The 21,728-nt window shown below is 50.1% G+C and overlaps 1 protein-coding gene across 11 annotated transcripts in view; it reads right to left on the reverse strand.

Annotated features, from left to right (window-relative positions):
- The window catches only part of ZC3H4 (zinc finger CCCH-type containing 4), a 36,361-nt gene extending 16,258 nt beyond the window's left edge, over positions 1 to 20,103 (reverse strand). The window contains exons 1-6 of one of the 11 annotated variants that reach the window (XM_036231710.1): positions 19,666 to 20,102; positions 19,377 to 19,542; positions 4,305 to 4,524; positions 3,867 to 3,977; positions 1,873 to 2,095; positions 507 to 685 (exon numbers count right to left, since the gene is read on the reverse strand). In XM_036231710.1, coding sequence (XP_036087603.1) covers positions 507 to 685; positions 1,873 to 2,095; positions 3,867 to 3,977; positions 4,305 to 4,524; positions 19,377 to 19,537 — 894 coding nt within the window. In that variant the 5' untranslated portion in view covers positions 19,538 to 19,542; positions 19,666 to 20,102. The other 10 variants (XM_036231714.1, XM_036231712.1, XM_036231713.1 and 7 more) reach the window with 10 other exon arrangements.
- Between the last annotated feature and the right edge of the window lie 1,625 nt (positions 20,104 to 21,728).

The following is a 21,728-nucleotide window of genomic DNA, read 5'->3' on the forward strand; positions in this document are numbered from 1 at the left end:
AATCCTTCCTGCCCAGTCTTCACTCTTAGAGCCCCCCCATACCCCCTAGGCAAATCGTTAGGGCACCTCTGTACGCCACTCTGCACATAGCTGTGTGGCTATGACAAGGAACGCACGGCAAGGTCTAGGCAGGGCCAGAACAGGGAGTGTGGCAGCTCACTTCTGCGAGAGCATGCATGTCTGTTAGCACACGGAGCTGAACATACAAGCACTGGACTCAAAGGCCTGAGCATCTAGTGGGCACTCAGGGACCTCGCCTCCAGGGATGGGAACCAAGTTGCTGAGATGGCAGTGAGAGGAAGACGCGATTTCACAGCTCCCCCTTTGACACCTTTTCAACTTGAATCATATAAAGCTTTTCTCAATTCCAAAGTGAAAGGGACACTTTCAAACACATAAACCTGCCATCTGATGCTTTCTTTCCACCCTTGGTCTTAGAGGCCACCCAACAGCGCCTGCGGCCCCCAGCCCTCTCCCCACTCCCCGGGGGTTGGAGAAATCCTTACATCCATCTCATCCTCATAGAAGTCGTCTTCATCCTCCGGGTGGTCTCCCATGGAGCCTCTGCCCCTGCCTCGGCCGCCCCTGCCCATGCCTCGGCCCCGAGACCCGCCTCGGCTTCCTCGGCCCCGGTAGCCCCTGCCACGGCCTCGGCTGCCTGCGCGATGATTCAGAGAATAAGCGCCTGAGTGGGAGCAGACCCCATCAGGAAGAGAGACGTCAACATGCTGTTTGCCCAAGATCGACCATTTCATCCTCCACCTCCCAGAAGCCTTCGCGGCTCCTCTAGCTCCCCCGGCACTGATATGGGGGCCTCAGCAATGTAAATACACGACTGCCACAGCATACACTACACCGGAAGTCACACTGCCCAACAGTGGCCACCAGCCACATGTGGCTACTGAGCACCCAAACATGGCTGACCAAACTAAGAGATGCTGTGAGTGGAAAGCACACCTGTATTTCAAAGAATCACTTAAAAAAAAAAAAAAAAAAAAAAAGACAGAGATGGGGTGTAATGCAAAGCATCACACCTATTTTGATGGCGTGTTGAAATAAGATTCTGAACATATTAGGTTGATAAAATATACTGTTAAATTAATTTCTCCTGTTTCTTTTTACTTTTTTAATGTGACTACTAGAAAATTTTAAATTATGTGGTGGCTTGCATTAGAGTATTGGACAGGGCTGGTGTAGAATCTCCCCAGAGAGCAAGGCCTGACCAAGAGAGGTGGTCCGAGGACGGCTGCTGAGAGAAAGAAGGAATGAACAGCCAGCCACTCAAACACCAAGCTGGGTCTTAGGCAGCACTAAGAACCGCTGAACTGGAAGGTTCTGTAAGCCCTCTTAGGTTGGGAAATCCCACTGGCGCGAGATGGTTCTAAAAGGCCAGCCTGGGTCTCTGGTGCTCTGCCCTCCCCCACTATCCTCCTAACAGCCACAGGTTCAAGGTTCAGAGGTGTGGCAGTCCCATGAGCTGCAGTCACACCTTGTCAGGTGAGGTGAGCTGGGAGGATGGGAGTGGAGGATACTGAGGGTTGGAACGGCCACCTACCCTGGCCCAGATATGAGAAAAGCGGTCCCTTTTCTCTCTCCTCAAGCTGACCAGGAAGTGAATTTAAAAAACCGTCAGCCATGCTGGCCTTCTCCCTGCTTCATACCAGCCTGGCTCCACCTTCTTCTCATGTGGCTAATTCTGGTCACCTAGGCCTGGCTGGCACATGCAGCTCCTTGTACCCCCGTTCTGTACTTATCTCAGCCCTAAACAACTGCCTGTCATTTCTCTTAGACTTGAGGCTCTGTGAGTACCACAGCCCCAGCCCCCTGGCACCGGGTCTACCCGGATGCCCTGTACAACCCGTGGGGTCTCACCTCGACCCCGGCTGCTGCCCTCCTTGGCACGCCGGTACTGGTTCAGCTCTTTGGTGAAGTCGTCGTAGTCCTCCTTGCCCATGTCCTCCTCCTCCTCACCCTCATACTCCCCGTACTGCTCATTCTCATAGTCTTCGTACATGCTGTAGCCTTTGCTGTCCATCTTGGAGTAGGGCTTCTTGGGCATGGACGTGGTATGCGACGGGGGGTACTGCTGGTGAGACTGACAGGCAGAGGGGGGTGAGCCAGCCCCAGTGCCTTGGGTCCAGACCAAGATCCCCACTGTTCCCTGAACTGACAATCTGTCTGGGGGTCTCTGCTGTCCCTGTGGCGAGACACCAGCCCAAAGCCACTCTGGTGACTGGCTTCCACCAGAGTGAGAGCTGGGCAGTAGGCCCAGGTGTTTCTACTCTTCAGAAAGGGCCACAGCTTGAAAGGAAATTGAGAAATACAGATCCCATGATCCCTGAAGAACTGGGGAGTGAAGAAAAGGGGGTAGCCACCGGGGATATAGTGTTATCTCATTGGGGAGGGAGCCTGGTAGGCAAAAAGGGTATTCCTTGGTCAAAATTTTCCTGGAGCCTTAGAATTCAATTAATCACCTTCTTGGCAACCAAACTAGAAAGACATTTTAAATGCTGCTTTCCAAGTGTGTTACTGCCAAGAGATACTGGATGAAGTTAAATATACACATATACACACAAACAGAAGCCCCTAACCAGATAGCCTTCAGGCATCTTGATAAAACTGTGGTACAACCAGACAACAAAGTACTTATTATTCAGCAGTTCAAAAAAACGAGCTATGTTGTTATGAAAAGACATAGAGTAACCACAAATGCATATTGCTCAGTGAAAAAGCCCATGTGAAAAGCCCACATACTGTATAAGCCCAACTCTGTGATACCCTAGAAAAGGCAAAACTATAGTGACAGTGAAAAAACTGGTGGTTCCTAGGGACTCAAGGGGAAGGAGGTACTGAGTAGGTAGAGCAGAGATTTTTGGTGAATTAAAATTATTTTATAGATAGTATATGGTGAATACATAACTTAATGCATTTGTCAAAACTCAAAGAACTGTAAAAACCTTATGTAAAGTACAGACTCAATGATGTGTCAATATCAGCTCCTCAATTACAACAAATGTATCACACTAATGAAAGATGTTAGCAACAGGAGAAATGGGGTCAGGTGGGTAGGGAACTGTACTAACTGCTCAATTTTCTATAAACCTAAAACTTCTAAAAAATGAAATGTTTTAAAAAAATCCACAAGTATTCGAAAAACAGAAAATACAAAACATAGGTAGATACACACAACTACTTCAGCAGAACTTAAAATACCTCAATGCTCAATTCCCAGTTGAAGCTCCTGGCATTCCCTCCCTCCTTCCCCGCCTCCCTCAGATTTGATATCTAAATTTAAGCCAGGAGATCAATGTCAACTGTAATATTTTACCATAATGATAGATGATGCTAAGTCACAGGTACGTGTGAGACATCTTTAAGAGCTACTAGCTTTAAAAGCATTTTTAATCAAAACCTGAAAATCTCTGTTGATGTGTTTTTTTACCAGTTTTGCTGGGGGGACAGTAGACAAACTGAACAAATAATTTAAATTTACATTTAAGATAAGAGATTATAATGGGATAAACATTTAACTTCTGACTCCACTCAAATTATCTACTTGTGATAATTTACTCCTGGAACCATTTCACTCCCTTGCAAAGTTTCCACAAAAGATCATTTCTGAACAATGGAAAACAGTTATGTGGGGATCTTTCTTGGGGACAGGGGACACTGCTGAGTCCTGCCAAGTCCAAAGGAAAACTGTGTAACCCGGTTGAAGTTTAACTGAGGCTCACTTTACTTGCCTGTAAAATGGGGGTGAAAATAATACCTAACCTTACAGGATTAAAATCCATGTAAAGTGCCACAAGCGGACACCAAGCACATGGCGAGCGCTTGGTGAACACGGGCTGGCCGGCAGTACTCACTGGTGCGTACGGGGGGCTGTACTCTCTGTACTTGCGGTGCCCCTTCTCGCTGGGGCTGAAATCCGAGTCATCGGAAAAGTCAGAGAAGTCATCGCTGGATGATGCATGGCGCTGTAATGAAAGAGGAAGTGGCCGTGGAGATCCCGCCGCAGGCGGCCCCGGGACAAGGGACAAGTGCGGCTGGAACTGCTGGAATGTGCCGGGAGGGCTCTGAGCTCTACCAAAACACCTCACCTAGGGGCATTTGGTGGTAATGGAGCATGAGATACCAACTCTTTAAAAAAAAAAAAAAGGCCTTTATTCAATTTGGGGAAGGAAATAACCACACTGTTAACAGTGCCCTCCGGCCTGACAAGACAATCTCTGCCCGGGGGGCTCTCGGCCAGGCTTAGACCAGGCAGAAGTGGCGGGGGTGGCCCCAGAACCGCCAGGGTGTACCTTGTGCTTAGATTTCCTCCTCTTCTTTGACCTCCTCTTCTCCTTCTCCCGCTCTTTCTTCCGCTTCCGCTTCAGTCTCCTGTGAGACTTCTCCTCGTCTGAATCGCTGTGGTGCTTGTCCCCCTTTTCTTTCCGGCTCCTCTCGGGCCCTCCAGAGGTGTCTTGGGTCTCCTCGGCCCCATCGTCTTCCAGTTCACCTTCTTCCAACTCACCATCTTCCCTACAAACCAACCCCAAAGCCAACATGAACACGGGCTTGACAGGAGACCTCCGGGGGCTCTGGGAGGCCCAAGGCTGACAGGAGCGGAGGGCCCGCCGCTGTGAACAAGACCTGTAATCCCCGCGAGAGGCCTGGGAAGGACAGGGAAGTTGTTCGTCCTCTCCCCCAAAGGGCTGTCTCTGCTCCAGCTAACCTGGCTGGGGGATGGGATAGGGACCAACACCACTGGAGGAGTACTTCTCAAAGTGTCCCCTAGGACTAGAGTTCTAAGAAGAAAGGTGATGATGGTCTGTGGTAAATGAGTCGAGGGAGTCCCCACCTTGGGGATTCACAACGCTTAACGCCTTGACAGAAGTTCCCAGAAGTCCTACAGTCAAGAAATCTGCACAGCTCGGCTTCAGAGCACTTCTGAAATTCACCTGACCACAGACGCTGCTTCTCTCAGGGAACACAAACTAGCCTCCCTCCCAGAGCAGTGGCACACAGTGACCCGGGGTTACCCGCTCAGCCCCAACTCTATAGATGTGTCCTGTCAGCTAGCAGTGGCGGCTGCGGACAGTGGAGAGAGGGCCATGGTTCTGAACCAGGGGTGCCCCGCAGATTTCTGGGCCCTACCCGCAGGTAGGCCTGAGGACACTGAGTGTATTTTATAAAAGTCCAAAAGGACCACTAGTGAACGGGCTCCAGTCCCCAGGTTCTGAGATCAGACTGACTCTACCAGTTCCACGACCCAGGGTTGGAGGCAGGGGGATGAAGCAGCGGAGAAAGGGGAAGAGTCCTAGGCCCCAGACTCCTCTCGGGGTCCTCACACGACAGCTGTCAAAGTGCCTGCAGAAAGGGTCGGTCCCACCCGTGCTGCTGACCCCCGTTTCCCACCTGACTCACCCCACCTCTGGGTATCGCTTCTGGCTCTGTGGCCTAGATTTCCCACCTTTGTCAATTACCCCCACGTCACCCCAACCCACAGTCCTTTAAAAAATAAAAGCAGTCTCCCAACATGACATTCTCAATATCCAAACATCCACAGGGTGGGGTGGCAGTGTGGGATAAACAGGATTAAGAAAGGAGCGGTTGGGAAAAGGAATCCAGTTTTTGAGCCAGACCCACAGACACAGTTCTCACAAGTACAGAAGCTGGTTTTAAAAAATTAATTAAAAAATTTAAAAAGCTCCCAAAGTTCCTCATGCACAAGAATGGAAATGTGAAGGTGTAAAAAATACCTTATCTGTCAATTAACTAGGACCCAAACGGAGAATGAAGATTATATAAATAGTAGTAACGTGATGAACCCCCGCCCCCAAAAGGCTGCCGAGAAAGGGAACTAATCTAGGCAGAAAGGCCTCAGCTGCTGGGGTCGGTATAGGAACAAACTGTCAGGCAAGCTGTCCTGGGGGCCCCGGAGGGTTCTAACGGGCTTTGTGGCAAAACAACAAACTGACCACTTCTCCGAGGCTACTTCACAGCCCTCTCATTCATGTCACTCCTTTTGTCTGCCCTGGTGCTGCTCCCCCAACGTCAAGACCTTAGAGAGGAGCCTTTCTATTAACTCTCATGCCCAGTTCCGGAGGGTCAGTCAGCTTAAGACCCAAGTGGTCCAGCCCCACAGACACAACAGAGGTCAAGGGCAGCTCTCAAACACAGAATGCAGGACACAAAACAACACAGAGAGGCAACTAACGTGCGCCTCGTGCTGCCACTGCCTCCTTGTAAAGGGCCAGGCTGCCTGGGCGGCCCCACAGGGAAGACTCCAAACAGCAGGGAGGCGCATTCCTGGTGAGTGAGGCACCTTCCGGCATGGGTACGTGGGTGCATGGGTGCGGCCCACCGGAGGAGCGAGATCTGAGCAAGGCTCTCATGGCACAGAAGCGACTCTGCCAGAATGGCCTTGCCCACAGCACAAGCAAGCACCACCTGAGTGGGGAAACTGGTTTTGGTGAGCTCGCCAGCCTGAGGGAGAAGCTGTTAGCCAATGGCTGCCAGGAGCTGTGGAAGACACTGGGAGAGTGGTTCCCGGAACAAATGCGGTGTGTTTCCCTAATGGGAACACTGTGGCGTGGCCAGGTGGCCACACCTCGGGAGAAATACTGGGAGAGACAGAGGGACTAGACAGACAGACGCAACGGAGCCAGGGAAGGCCCAGGAACAAACCAGAGGGAGAGGCTGGTACTCCGTGAAGAAAAGCGAGAAAGATGTCACTCTCAACACTTTGGGAAGGAAAAAGCTGAGAGGGACACGAGCATAAAGTACCCGGAATCCCAGCGCAGGGATGGAGGGAACACAGTGGGACAGGAACTGCCTGGGCTTCCAGAAGCCCAGATGAAAGAAAAGAAAGCCAAAGACGGCCAACAGCAAGAGACCCTCCCAGTACCAGGAACAACCAGAGTGGAAGGAACAGTGAGACACCATCGACCCTCTCTTTTCAAACATGAGGGAGGGTGGGTGAAGGCACTTGCTGAGGTCAGAGAGCCAGGGGGTGACAAAGAAAAAGCCAGCAATGGACTTATTTCCTGGCTCAAAGCCCGTTCTTCCTAATCAGAGCAGCGGGGAGTGGAGGGGAAGATCACTCGTCCAATGCCCACCTGATGCCACAAACATTTCTGAGCGTGTTCTTCGGCCGGGTCCCTGAGCACCTCCTTGTCTACATTGTTCTCATAGGAAAAGATAAAAATTATGAAAAAGCCAGTCCATGAGGCAGCCTCTATGACACAGCACCCCGACTCTCCCTCACCTGCGCCCACTCCTGGGCGGGGACACCAGGGTAGGGCAGGCAGAAGTCTTGCGCAGGGTCAGCTGAGGTCTCCATCCCTGTCCTGCTGCCACATGGTGGCCTGGGCGAAGGCACAGGCTGCTCTAGCTCTCACACCCAGGGGCTGGACCACAAAGACCATCCGTGCAACTCCAAAGCCTTCACCACCATCAAGAATGGGTGCAGAAGTAAGTCTTTCATTCCAGAAGACTTAACAAAGCAGGTCCAATCCACAGACTTTCAGCCAAAAAGGGGTTCTCTGCCTCCTCTGTAACAACAGCCCCAGCACTTCTGGGCTCCGTGAGAATCTGCTATATCACTTCTTACAAAACTTTTTACAAAATACACAATGAATACTTGAAACTTTGTTTCCTGTTGAGAGGTGGTGAAAGATAAATAGGATTTTAAGAATTGCGGACGATTTATGAAGGGGAACAGGATACCGGAGGGGACACTGAGACGGTGACACTCGCCTGACCACTGGGCATTCTCAGTGCTATCTGGGCATTCTCAGTGCTATCTGGTCACGCCAGGCTCTCAAACTCTTCAGAGCCTAGGCTAACCTCTGGTCACCTGAGGGGGTGCCCTCCACTAACGCTGGAGAGGAGAGGTCTAGCTACATGCCCCACATGAATTTGAGGTTTATTTTCTTCAGACTCCCTTCAACAGAAAGAAAATTGAGCCAATGGGGAGGGGGTGGAAACCCTGTGGGCCACCAACAAGACAGCACAGAGGCAGTCTCCACAAAACGACGGCCACGTGACAGGCTGTCGGCAAAATCCGTGTCAGAGTGGGATTAAGTACCGAGGGAGCACGCTTAACAGACTGTGACATAATCCCCCAAGAAAAGTGGGGGATGCCCCACTGCGCTAATCATTTCCATCCAGCCCTGCCAAGCCCTCTCGAGACCGGCGTGCAGAGCCCTGTGGCATCGCCTGGGCCGCGGCCACCTCACTCCCCGCGCAGTGCCCCAGAATGGCTGCCCAGGGCTGGCCTGCCACTGCCAACGCCTTGCCTAGAGTCAGCTCTGCCGGGTGCGTCCTGGACCAGGCTCCAGGGCTTCTAGGCATCCACTCGCAGAGCTGGAGACAGCCATCTCCTCTCTGCAGGCCCGTTCTGAGGAATGCCTCACCGGCCAGCTCTGGAGGGCACAGAAGCGTGTTAGGCTCATCACACACCAGGGGTCTGGCAAACGCAGCACTTTTACCGTTTCAGAGTAGGCTGGCCCGACCCACCAGCCTGCGGAGTGGACCATGTGGCTTTTTTCTGCAGACCAAGTAACCCAACCAGCTGCCTCTGCCCTAGGTGTGCTCTCAGCGCGCGTAACCTCGGCCTTGGTTATCTCATCTGCAGAATGGGAAAACTGCACTAGTCCCCAAGGGCTTGTGAGGGTTAAAGGATATAATGTGGATAAAGCCCTTGATAGGGGCAGGCATGAAGCCCCAGGCAATCCATGGCTGCTGGTTTTAACGATCAGCCAGCATGAGTGTGCCTCTACATGCATCACCCTCAACTGGCTGGATGTCGACTGGGGAGTGTCTTCTCTAAGGAGAAGCTACAGCCAACTTCCCTTTGGGGCCAACAAGGTCCCGCTTCTCTTGGCCCAACTGTATGTGCTGTCCTCTCCCAACAAATCCTGCTGATGACACTGACAAAGCAGCAGCAACCCTTCCTCGGCTCTAATCTAGGTGGTACCAGAAAGTAGCCACGTGGCTGAACGGGAGGGAAGCACGAGGACAGCCTAGGGAGAAGGGACAAAGGCCCCTTAAAAAAAACAAAGCTTGGCAACACGGAAATTCTCTAGACCAGAGAGCTGGATGGAAGCGAAAGGGGCCTAGGTTTGCGGATCTGCCTGGCTTACCAGAAGAGACAGAGACAGACAGACACAGACAGACATGTAAAAAACAACAAAGAAGATGGAAACTCATGGGAGCAGTGGCTGTTACCTGAAGATCATGAGAGCCCTTGACAAGAGGCGGCTAGGTTAATGTGGAGGTCAGGGTTATGATCATTAACTGCCCAAACTCTCAACAAATTGCCTGGGTAGGCTCTGAATGACCCATTAACTAGGGACAAAATTACAAAATTACAAGGAGGCTCCGCCTCTTCAAATGTTTAAGGACAGGCTTAAATGCTGAAGTCCAGGAGCCCCCAGTCTGACCCTGTGGGCCAGTCCCATACTAGGAGCGAAGGTACGGAGCCCTTCCTGGAGAAAACTGGCCCAGGGCTTGTGCCCGGGGAAAGCCCCGAGCCTCTCCCTCAATTTAGGATGCAGTGAAGCAGCCCTGGGGAAGAGAACCTCGCTGAGGGATTTTCAGAGGCAGGAAAGTCTTGAAATAAACCTCTGGGTCTTGCACATGTTTTTAGTGTCCTTACTACCTAGGTTCATCGACCAGAAATCAAGAGCAAATAGGCTCTCTGTCTCCCTGTCCCTCAAAATTCTTAGCTGTGGTCATAAGTGGCTCTGTGACATCGCACCACTGCCACGGTAACATGCTCACATCACAGACACCACCTGAGCAGCGAGCACAGACCAACACAGGAAGAGAAGCCTGACCACTGGCACCCTGAACCCCTCACTTCGACAGGAGCAGGACAGCTTGCCCAGTGCCCGGATGTGAACACACCCATTACCAGAAGTCAGTGTGGGGGGAAAGAGAAATCTGAACCCAGACTATTTGAGACATGAAGTAGTTAGTTATTTTCAGTTTTGTCAGGCAAGATTATGGTTTTGTGGTTATGCTTAAAAAATATTTTAAGTTATAGATTCATGCTGAAAAACTTACAGGTGAAATGGGGTAAGATCTGTGATCTGCTTCAAAATACGCAAGGGAAATGGGGGAGGCAGTGAGATGAACGAAAATTGCCAGAATGTGTATCACCGTTAAAGCTGGGCGACGGGTATATGGCAACCTATGATACTATTTTCTTTTCTCTTGAATATGTTAGAAAATTTCCATAATAAAATGTCAAAAAAGAAAAGATGTCCTGAGTGGGGACAACCATGGCAAGGTGAGAAGGGATGTGTCAACGTCTTCAAGAAGTTAATTTCCTAGCAGAGAGCTGGAGTCTGGGGTAAAGAGCCGCCATCACTCCTCACCAAGGCCTCCTCTCTCCACCCTGGTCTCCTCAACTACAACACCCATCTGGGTCGCTCAGGGTCTTATAAGGCCTAAGAGCGGTAGGAAGTATTTATTCCAAACACTCTGTAGCAACAACTTCCACGTCAGGCACCCTGATCCTGAGCTCTCGCTTCTCCTGGGCTCACTGAAACCCACTAACAAACCTGCACAGTAGCAATTCGTTAGTTGCTCCTTTTACAGAGAAGCAAATTGAAGCTCAGGGACGGGAAGAAATTTTGCCCATAGGGTCACAGCAGAGAGCAGCAGAACTGGAACCTGAATCCAGGACTTTCTGACTCCAGGCTCAGCTCTTAACCACCACCCTTCAGACAATTAGAAATTACCTGAAAAGAATAATTTACTAATCAAGCCACCTGACAACTCCTCCCCTGAAATTCATAATTGAGTTGGAAAAAATAAGACCTACATACAGAAAACAGATGAAATGAAACAGTATTCAAGAAATGCCAAAGTGAGGTACTAAGACATTGGACAAATTCCTTAAACACTCTGTTCCCCAGTTTCAACTGTGAAGGGAAGGCACAGTGGTAGAACCTCTGGGATGGATGGAATTCTTGTGGGAACAATTCCCCGAGACCACGTGAGTCAAGTACTTAGCATTGAATTGGCCCAGAAACAATTCATTGGAGTAAAAACTATCTCTATGCAAAGAAATGTCATTCCGACGCTGAATGAGGGGAATTGGAACATTCAGAAATCTGACCATTTGGAAAATTAAGGAAGTAAGGTGCACAGAAAGGTCCAAGGAATCCCAGTGAAAAGCCAAATGGGACTCATCCCAAGGAGAGAAAGCAATGTGAGTCCAAGGGAAGTATATTCCAGGTCCCCTGAACATAAGAAGGAACGCTTCACCCCCAGAAGTGCAACATCCACACTGGGGTTTGTCCCAGCACACGAACCATTTAGGCAGAGCATTTCTACAGAGCTTCAAAGAAGCTGACCAAGAAGCAAACCCAGCCTGCGACAAGAATCTCAGAGTCAAAGTGTCATTTTCTTTGCCTGAGCAGCTATTCCTCCACTCCCACTCGTTCTGAAAACAGCTCATGTGGCTTGATAAAAAAAGTATCTCTCTGATCCAAGTTTCTCCTGTCAATCAGCCTCTGAAACTTGCTTCTCAGCAACAAAGAGTTTCTTAATCACCTTCTGACCCCAACCATGCTGCAGACTGCTTCAAGTTGAAGCGATGCTGGTTCACATCCACGAATGCACAATTTCTATTATCCCAGAGAGGAAAACTGAATCGTTTAACTTGTGAACTAAGACTTCTTGTTTATAATTTTTTTCAGAGGAATCAATTTAGTTCCATTCAACCAAGTAAGTATTAATATTTTCCTCTTAAAAGACGGTGGACCTAGGACTCTAAGATTTCGTGTCAACATACCACTAAAGAATGCCTTATGAAGAACTGCAATTATCTGTACATAACTATTTGTTAACTTCAGGTGACCTGCAGGAGCCTTGTGGGATGAGAAAAAAAAGGCTAGCAGTCACCCACGAGTTTCCCAGAGTCCAGCAAAGCCTGGGCCGGTACTTCAGATATATTCTACACACACGCACAATCAACCTCAGCTATCCACACCTTCTTTGTCAATTTCATCAACAGAGACATTGGACCATTTCCCAGGCACCAACATGGATCACTTAAAACTCTCACGAGGTCACTGAGGGGTTGACCTCAGTCACAACTCATTCACCGCATGTTTGCTGAGGGCTTCCTGATAGGCAGGAGGGTGACTGACGAGAGCACAGCTGGACTGGTTTATCAACAGAGTGGATGAAAGTGGCTGCCAGTGGTCCCCCTGCCCCCAGAGAGGTGGCCCACCTCTGCTGCTGAGGCGGCAGCTCCCCGGCCTGCTCTGGGGCCCCGAGCAATGGCATCCTAGAATCCCAAGGAAACATAAGCCCTGGTGTCTGTTAGGAAAATGAACAGGGCAATACTCCAAGCCACCTGCAATGGACATTTAGCCAAGTGACACTCATCTGAGCCCAGCTCCCTTGGGTCAGGCCATAGCAAGGATGTTGCAGCTGCGATCCAGTGTCTCTGCTTGCTTCTAATGAATGAAAATCCCTTCAATTTACAGCTTCAGAAAACCAGGCTTGGGCCCTCACATCACTGGAAAGAGCAGGACACAGGGATGATGGGGCCGCTGCAGGTCCCCGAGGGGCACTAGCACAGCCACACTCACTCTGTGGCCAACCTTAAAGGACATACCTGTGTGCCCTTCCATTCTCTTGCACCACCTCTGCCACCAGAACAAAAATGACAACGACAGCTGCTGTGCAGACACACCAGACACAGGTATATCATGCCAGTTTAATGGCCAGCAAATTTTTTCTTTAAAGGGCCAGAGAGTAAATAAATTTTAGGTTTGGCAGGCAGTCTACATCCCAACTATTCAACTATGCTGTTTAGTGAGAAAGCACTCACAGAAGACACCAACGAATGGGTGTGCCTGTGTTCCCATAAAACCCCGCTTACAATCACAGGGTAGTGGGCTGACTGTGGCCAGGCCCGGAGTGCGCCTGCCCCATCCTACGTGGAGCAGCGCTCACACACTGATATTGCTTCACCTCTCCTCCTCTACATTTCTCTCAAAAGTTTCACAAAGGCACATTTAACCTTTGCTATACTTGTTCTCTTTTTCCATTTCTGTTTTTCAAATGTAGGAGACAAATCAATAAATGGACTTCACATTTCACTAACAGCTACATACTGCAGTTTGAAATAGAAACATACCAGATCCAAGACAGCACACGGGTACAGAGCTCAGGTCTGGGTACAGGCTGCCTGGGGTTCTACTCTGCCTCCATATCCACTAGCTCTGTGACCTTGGACAGAGACTTCACCTCTGTTTCTCAGCATAGGGCTAAAGTGAACTAAAGCAGGAAAGCACTCAGAAGGCCCCTGGCAGGTAATCTTTTGACCTTCACATGACAGCTAGGCACTGTCATATCTTTAAGAAGGCCAGGAGACTGAGGAGTTGAGTAACTCATGAGTCACTTCTGGTCTGCCTGAGTCCCACGTCCATGGCCATCCACTACTCCCACCATCTCTCTTACCAGAAGGCCAAACCTGGTGTGGCGAGAACAGGCAGCATCTACGCTGTATAAAGCTGTGCAATCCCAAAATTTCTGGGGCCACCCACAGGGACAATCAGGACAAGAGAATCAGGTGCTTGGCTAGCTGCTGAGCCAAGGTTTCTGACAGATCTGCCTGTGATCCAGCCACTCAGTCTAACCTTAAAACTCATTTTTAAGTTGGGTATGGGGAGCTGCAGCAGTAGCAGCAACCCCTTACCTAGGCCAGAGCTGCAGAAGGAAGGTCAGGCAAGGGAAGGGAATATGAGGCATGGTAAAGGCGGTACCAGCCCCCGCCCAACTCTAAATAAAGTTCTCGGGAAAGAAGGGCTCCTTGCACACTCCCAAAAACATTTCTGCTCCAAGCAAAGCACGGGACAAGCCTGGCTGAATGAACAAACAAAACCTCAATCGACTCAGCCAAATTACCGACGGGTGGGAGAATCCTGGAGCTGGGACAGACACTGCTCATTTGAGAGATTCTGGAGAGTTTTAAAGTACCTGAAGGTGATGTGACTGGTCAGCAGTGGGAAAGGCGCTAGGACCCTGCTTTCCCAACTCTCAGGAGGCCTAGCAAGGTTACAGCACTGACTAAGATCCTAATTGCAAAAGATGAACACGGGAAGGTAGTCAGCATAAGCTCAAGACAGTGTGACTGTTCTCGCATCTATAATAAGGACACTGAGCAAGCAGGAAATGCCTAAGATGGCTTCCACTAAGGTTCCACCCCAGTCGGCTCCTTGCAATTGAACAAGCTGACCAGAACCCTAGGAAGTGAAAGATAAACTGAGCTCCTTCAAAAGCACAGATGTCATTCTTACTTCTATTTATACAGCACAGTTCAAGTGTTGTTTAGCATTATCCTCCAGTAGGGATGGCAGGGAGATGAAGAAACCAAGACTCACTGGACACCAGGCGCTGTGTGGGTGTCCTGCTTACGTCCCTTTGACCACAATGACGAGGAGTGGGCATTATCATCCATGCCCGCTGCACACTGCAGGCAGGGCCAAACCTGAGCACAAGCTTATCTGCCTTCAAAGCCCACAGTGTTCTTCATATCCTGTTGCCACACCCCCTCTGATATTCAGGATGTCGCCACTTGCCTTCCAAATAGGGAGCTGAGTCACCAGTTCACATACACATGAAATGACAAAGAAATCCACGTGAGAAAAATCCAGAGCAATGTGGCCGGGAGAAGCAAACTCTGCTCCAAGCAAATAAACTGTGCCCTGCTACAGAATTACTTCAACAGCAGGAAGCAATGACGTCTATACCCACCATGCCTTCATTTCGTCATCAACTGAGTCAGGAATTTATTTACAAACTGTCCACATAACCTCATATTGTTACTAAATTAACATAAAAACCCTCATGCAACGTCTTCAAGACTGCACCCTCATGAACTACCAAAAGCGAGAGAGGTCTGTGGCAAAGACTAGGATGATAAATTCAGAAAGCCAAATCCGTAATTCTAGCTCCCTCCAAACGTTTTCCCTTAACTTATCCATATGAACCTTATATGCCGCCCAAAAAAAGAGGCAGCTTTTCCACTCTTTCCATTAGGTATTAATTATGAAACTAGCCTCGAACCATTTATTGACAGGATTCCCTCCACTAAGACCGCTGCCGAGTCCCTGAATCAGCTTACTAAACATCAACAAGTCTCTCAAACCATCCTCCTCTCCGCTATTGTGTCAGTTCTGTTGCCAAGGTACAAGCAAGTGCTTTGCTCAGTTAGAAACTCAGCTATTTGAACTACTATTTACTCTAAATTCTTCTGTCACTCAGCCTCCTAACCTGGGTCAGAAACAGTCACTTGGGACTAGAAGATACCGTCCACAGAGACAAAAATTAGATTCGACCTACAGCTGTCCATAGAGACTGAGAAATGGTTTCACTGGCGATTTTCGCTGTAGAGGTATGGACTGCGCCTGGACCTGGCCTATACAACGAGATGGTTCTGGGATCCGAGAGCCACAAAAACATGACAAGTGAACAAACAGGGCAACCCTGAGACATCCAATTCTCGCCTATCAGGAGAAAAGCAGAGGTCGAAGCATTATTAAATGGTAAAACTACTGAACTAGCCCTGTTGAAACTGTCTCCATTCAACTGGACAGAAACATACAAATTCAAAGTCAACCATTCATCTCCAACTTGCCAGGTAGTCAAGAGCTGGGAAAGCCTTCATTTCTACAGGTGCAATACAATTTTCCCTTGGGATTGGCCTTTCTAGCAAAGGAAAGCCACCATTGTGACTTTCAAAAATAGTTCTACGTAAAAAATTTCTGACCTGTCAATAACCAAAAATTCAAACTTTCAGAGCCAATCGCAACACCACCTGAGAAACAGGACAGACTGAATTAGAAAGACCTTATAGGGGAGCAAATTTGAGTAAGAAAAAGGAATTTTAGTACTTGAATATCTGTTTTCCTGATCACTACTGATTTTGTTTCTACTGGGAGACTTTTGGTCTCACGAAAAACCTCTCCCCAGAGAATATAAAAATTTTAAAGATTACAAGTGTATAAGAGTTGCTGTTAAATCAGGGATTCTGAGCGACACCCTTTTTGGTTTTGTTTGTTTTTTGTTTTTTTTGCAACATCCATTAATTTGAATTTTAACTAATACTGGTACATCAGTTTGTGGGGGAAAAAAGGCAGTACTGTGACATTTCAAAAACAAAGGCTATCGAAATAGTTTGACAAAATTACTGGGGTTTCTTGGATTTGATAGATTCGAGAATGAAAAAGTAAAAAAACCCTTGTGTTGATGTCTGAGCGCTTTTTAAATGTTTAGGGAAATACTTTTAAATTCAATAAATGACTGCTCAAATTTTCACTTATAAAAAAAATCTCATTTCCTTAACATTTCATTTTAAAAGTAAAGTTAAATAAGCATCCTTCTACGTCTTAGTAGCTCTTAAAATTTGGTTCACTGTTAGCATCCAGTTTCTGCGCTTGGAATTTCACAAAAGGAGGGGAAACTTTAAATGCAATTCATTTCGGTTGACCCTGAGCACTGGACAGTGTGTTCAGTTTGTGCTTCAGACATTTTTTGCAGGATACTGTACTGTGCGGACACTTCTTCCTCCCACAATTGATTTTACATACCTAAGATCACCACTTCCCAGCAGTTGTGAACACATTGAGAGGAAGAACAAGTGGCCCACTCAATTGCAATTTACACGTTTCCTCATCTGAATGTGAGTGAACTTTTTTCTTCTCCTAAGAATGGAAAAAAGGAAACAGGATCTTTTGGAGAAGTGGGCTGTGTGTTAAAAAGCTTTCTCTAACAAAGTATGTCAGGGACCAAAAGTGGGCAAGAGGAAAAATGGAACTTCAACGTGTTTTGTCTTTTAACAGGAGAACTTATGCTTGTAAAACACATCAGAAGTACAGTGTTTGGTTCTGCAAGTCATTTCTGTTGCTGTTTTTTCCTTGTACGTGTAGGAGAGGGGGCACTTGGGGCCGAAGGAAGTGTTCTCCCACCATGACTGGGCGTGTAACACGTTTGCAACAACTTTTCACGGTCAGGCATGTGCTTTCGAACAAAGGAACAGTGGAGACAGGGAGAGGGAGCTTGGGGCTTGACACACTTTACAGATTTGGTGCTTAAACAGTACTTTACAAATGACTTGCTTAATTTAAACGTCCATCACCATAAGAGACATTGGAGTAAAATGACAAAATTCGATCTACTTGAACCACAATCTTTTGGGGGAGTGGGGGCTGAAGGGAGAACATTAACTTGAATGCAAGTAGCATAAACCAAATTCGGTAACCTTGTCTCCTGCAAATGGACTTGAAGGATCCAGTTTCTTCAAAGATGAAGGCTGGAGACAAAGCATTGGATTGAAATGGCAAGAGGGATACCAAGGGCGTGAAAACATATGGGTCTTTTACCTAGGTTTTTGTCATGTTACAGTAACACACTTTTTGGAGAAAACTGTGTACATCAAATTTAAAAAATTAAACGTCAAAAGGATGTGCAAGTCTAAAAGGGTTCAACAGGGTTAGAATCCTGATTTGAACATATAAATTTACTCAAGCATCACTTTGGTCTAAAGGCGAGGAGGAAGGCAGGCAGGAAAGGGACAAAAAGAGGGAGATAATTGAATTACTCAATAAAAGAGGCTACTTACCATCCCAACCCATTGTAAGACATACACTTCTGACATAAGAGAACTCCTTAGAGGTCGAATAAAGCGTGTAAGCACCTTTGAGTAATGCACCTGCCCCCAAGAGGGGGCCCAAAAGCCCCAACGTGGGCTTAGCGAACAGACCTTTGCTAATCTGTTTATTTCCTTGAACTGGAGTCAGGCTGCGATGGGCTGCGATTCCCAGGACGATACATTTAATTAGAACAAAACAGAACAAAACAAAAAAAAAAAAAATTTTTTTTAAAAGCTCACCAAACTGCTGCACTTGTGTCTCTGAATGTGGGTGGCATTTCTTTTAAAAGGCAAAGTATGGTCTGTGAAGGAGAAAGGGAGAAGGGGAGGTGGGAGTGGGGAGAAGGGGCCGTAGTGCCTGGCAGGGAACCCCTAGCTAAGACCCCTGTCTAGAGGGTCCTCAGCAACTCCCCAGCCCAGACTGCGCCCCGGGCAGCCCCTCTGTCCAGAGAGTCCTTTTCCCCACCCCACCCCCACTCCCCCAAGATTCACTTTCCTGCCGGCTGAAACCCTCCTTCCAGGTCTAAATCCACTCTCTAGCTACCTCTTCCCCTGTCCTAGCAGGAAAGAATGGGTGAACCTGGCACCCCAACCTTTTGATGGACCAAGGGAAACGGGGCCCCAACCTCGCCCTGAAACGCATGAGGCTGGCCCCTATATCACCCTCCAGAGAAGGGCATGGGGCGAGCCCATTTCGCACTTAATAAACGAGAAGGAGGCGCTCCCTTTCAGCCCCTGCCAAAGCACAAGAGAACCTCGCTTTATCTTCCGGAAGGGATGGCGCCCCACGTTAGCCCGAAAGAGGAGGGCACCCCAGTAGAAAGGGGACCTACTTCCTCTCTCCTCCAAGGCAGTAAAACCAAATCTTTCCCGACCCCCAAAAAACCCGCATCACCTACCTATGAAAAGCGAGAAGACCCTTCCTTTTAAGGAAAAACCCAAGGGTCTTCTCCCCAAAAAGAGGCAGGGGCTTCCATCAAAGGGGCTAGAGAGCCCCTCACCTTTTTCGCTCTCTACGGAATAGCTAGAAAGCACCTCCCGCCCAGTGGAAAAAAAAGCGTAAAAGAGCCCCCACCCAAAGGACCCCCCCCGTAGAAGAATGGAGAAAGGACTAAACGAACCCCCACTTTCTGCCTAAGTAAGCTAAAAAAACCTCTCCAAGTAGACTAGGGAAGACCTCTCCCAGAAGAAAGGATACTGCCGGGGACTGGGGGACCCCCACAACTCCAAACCCCTAAGAGCGGGGCTGCTACTCGAGATCCCCCGAAAAAGGGTCCGGGGGCCCCTCCCCCATCCCCGTCCCCGAAGCCAGGCGACGGGCAGGCGGGCCCATGACTGCCAGCTCCGGGCGCAGGGGCAGCCAGGACCCCCGCGGGCCTCCGCGGCCCCCCCTGGCGCCCCCTCCCCAGGGCGGGCGCGGGGGGTCCGGGGGGCGCCTCCTCACCTTCCCCTCAGCATGGCGCCCAAAAAAGACAGAGCGAGAGCGAGGGAGAGCGGGCGAACGCCGCGAGGGGGGGTGAACGCATGAGGCCAGGAGAGAAAGCAAGCGAGAAAGAGCGAGCGAGCGAGAGACACCCACCGACCCCGCCCTTCCTCCTCCGCCTCCGCCGCCGCGCCGCCGCCGCCCGGCCCAACATGGCGGCCGCCCCCCTTCCTCCACCTCCTCTTCCTCCCCCCGGGGACACCGCCCCGGCCGGGCCGGGGGCCTGACCTGTCGTCAGGGAGCGGGAGGCGGTGGTGGAGGAGGTGCGGGGTGGCCGGGCAGGCGCCGGGGGAACACGGAGGAGGCGAAGGCGTTGACGGCGGCGGCGGCGTTGGCGGCGGCGGCGACTCTGATGGCGGCGGCGGGGGGGTCCCGGGCGCGGCCTCCATAGTTCCTTTGGGGGGGAGGGGGTGTTAATGCACCGAGAAGGACTGCTTGGGCGTGGCGGGAGGGGCACACTTCAGCTCTCAGGGCTCCTCATAGGAATGGGCATATATTTTTTCGGTTTCGGAATCACCTCTGCGCCGACCTCCGCGTAGGCCGCGCGGCCTAGGCCGGCCGCTCGCCGCCTGCTTTCTCTGCAGCCCGCCCCTGGGGGTCACTCGCTCACGGGCGCGGGGCCCTCATCCGGGCGAGAGTTCCCCCTGCCCCCCCGCACACACACACACACCCGCGGGTCCGGGAGCGGGACACCCGGGGGACACGGACACTGGTGGGTGGTTGGGTGTAATTAGCGCGAGCCCCGCGCAATGGAGCAAGCGAGGGGGAAAGGGGAAGAGGAGAGCGAGCGGGGGAGGGGGAGTTAAAAAAAAAAAAGGATTTTAGGGAGAGGAAACGGGCCGAGGAGACGGGCTGACTGTCTGTCTGTCTGCCCGCCCGCGGTGCCCCGGCTGCCTGGCCCCCGCCGCAGTCAGAAATTCACACAAAATGGCGGCGCGGCCCGGACGGGCTGGGAGGCTGAGGCGGGAGGAAGGGCGAGGTGGGAGGGGATCTGGGAGGTGGAGGCCGCGTCACGTGGCAGAGAGGATACGGGCCGCTCGCTCGAAGGGCGGCGGAAAGAGCCGAGCGGAGTGAGTGAGGCCGAGGGAAGGCGGGAAAAGCCGAGAGTTGCAGAGCGGGAGACCGGGCGAGGCGAAAAGAGCCGAAGGCGGCGAGGGGGCGGGGCTAAACAGAAAGTGGGCGGGGCCCCACGGGCCGGAAACAGCCGAAGCAGATCGGGAGCGAAAACAACAAGGAACTGTGGTGATCCGGAAAGATCCGAAGGTAGCGTCGGTGTGGGTGGCAGGAGGCGGAAACAGCCGAAAGAGGCCGCGCGCGGGTAATGGGATTTAGAAGGAAGGAGCTGAAGGGCGGGCTAGGGAGGCGATTAATTAAGAGGAAACGATTTTGAGGAATTCGCCCGAGAGCAAGCGGGAAGAACCGAACATTACTAGCTTGAAGGAAGGCGAGATGAGTCGAAAGATTTAGGTGGGAGAATGGGAGGGAAGGGATTGGGGCTACGGAGAGGAAAAATAACCTAAAGCCGGAGGCCAAGTGCCGGAGTTGTAGGTTTCCGGAAAATGGGAGGATGAGCCGAGCAGGCCGGGAGATAATTTCATTAGAGACCTCGGTCCATGACGTCATCCCTGGGCGGTGCGAGAGGGGCAGGCCTTGGTAGATCTTGGCCGGAGTTTAAGACCTGGTGCGTGGTATTTGGAAGGCTCGCAAATGCTGAACTTGGAAGCACTGACCGGGTTCAAACAGTATAAAAACATAAAATCCTTTGACCCTCCTAACTGTACTCAGGGGAGCTACTGTTATTCCCATTTAATGGGTGCAGACTGAACCACGGTATTTAATTGGCTCGAGGTTATAGGTTTAGCCATAGCAGCACAGCAAGATTTTTTAACAGGAGATGGCGTTCCATTGCCTCTTAGGGGTAGTCTGTGGCCCTCTGGTAACAGTAGCAGGCGTACACCTGGGGTTTTATAAATCATGACCTCCCGTTCTGAGAATTAGCTCTTGGGTTATTTGTGGGTTCTATGAAGCCCAAATGATTGGCCACAGGATCCCAAGTGGTGGTGTCTTATCAGACCACCAAGTGATCAAGTGGGCAGGCCCAGCATGGCTTATCATCACGTGGAAATGGTATCAGGTTAGGGAACTCAAGCAGCTAGTGTGAATAAGGTCTCACACGTCCAATGTCCCACTTCCCAGTCACTGGTGGCAGATTGATTACGATGGATCTTTCCCACTGGGAAAGGTCACCAATTTGCCTTCACTGGAGTCGGTGTTATTTTTTCTGCCCTATTTCAGCCAGCATTACCATCCCTGGATTTTATTTACTGTTTTCACAGTATAATTTTTTAAAAGTTGAAAACATGACTTTCACACAAAAGCATTGAGAGTACGTGTCAGTGATATTGTTTAACCCATTAATGAGAGAACCCGCAGAAGAATAAAGCTGGTTCAAGGGTGTACTTTGAGGAAGGGGTATGTTTAGACAGTGGGAAAAAAGAGAGGTGGAATTACATTGAAAAGATTGACACAAAACTGGCTGATGTCTTTCAGGGATGTTTTCTGCTAGACAAAACTAATCTG

Source organism: Rousettus aegyptiacus, unplaced genomic scaffold (genome assembly GCF_014176215.1).
Source record: "Rousettus aegyptiacus isolate mRouAeg1 unplaced genomic scaffold, mRouAeg1.p scaffold_m13_p_14, whole genome shotgun sequence".
Classification (NCBI taxonomy): domain Eukaryota; kingdom Metazoa; phylum Chordata; class Mammalia; order Chiroptera; family Pteropodidae; genus Rousettus; species Rousettus aegyptiacus.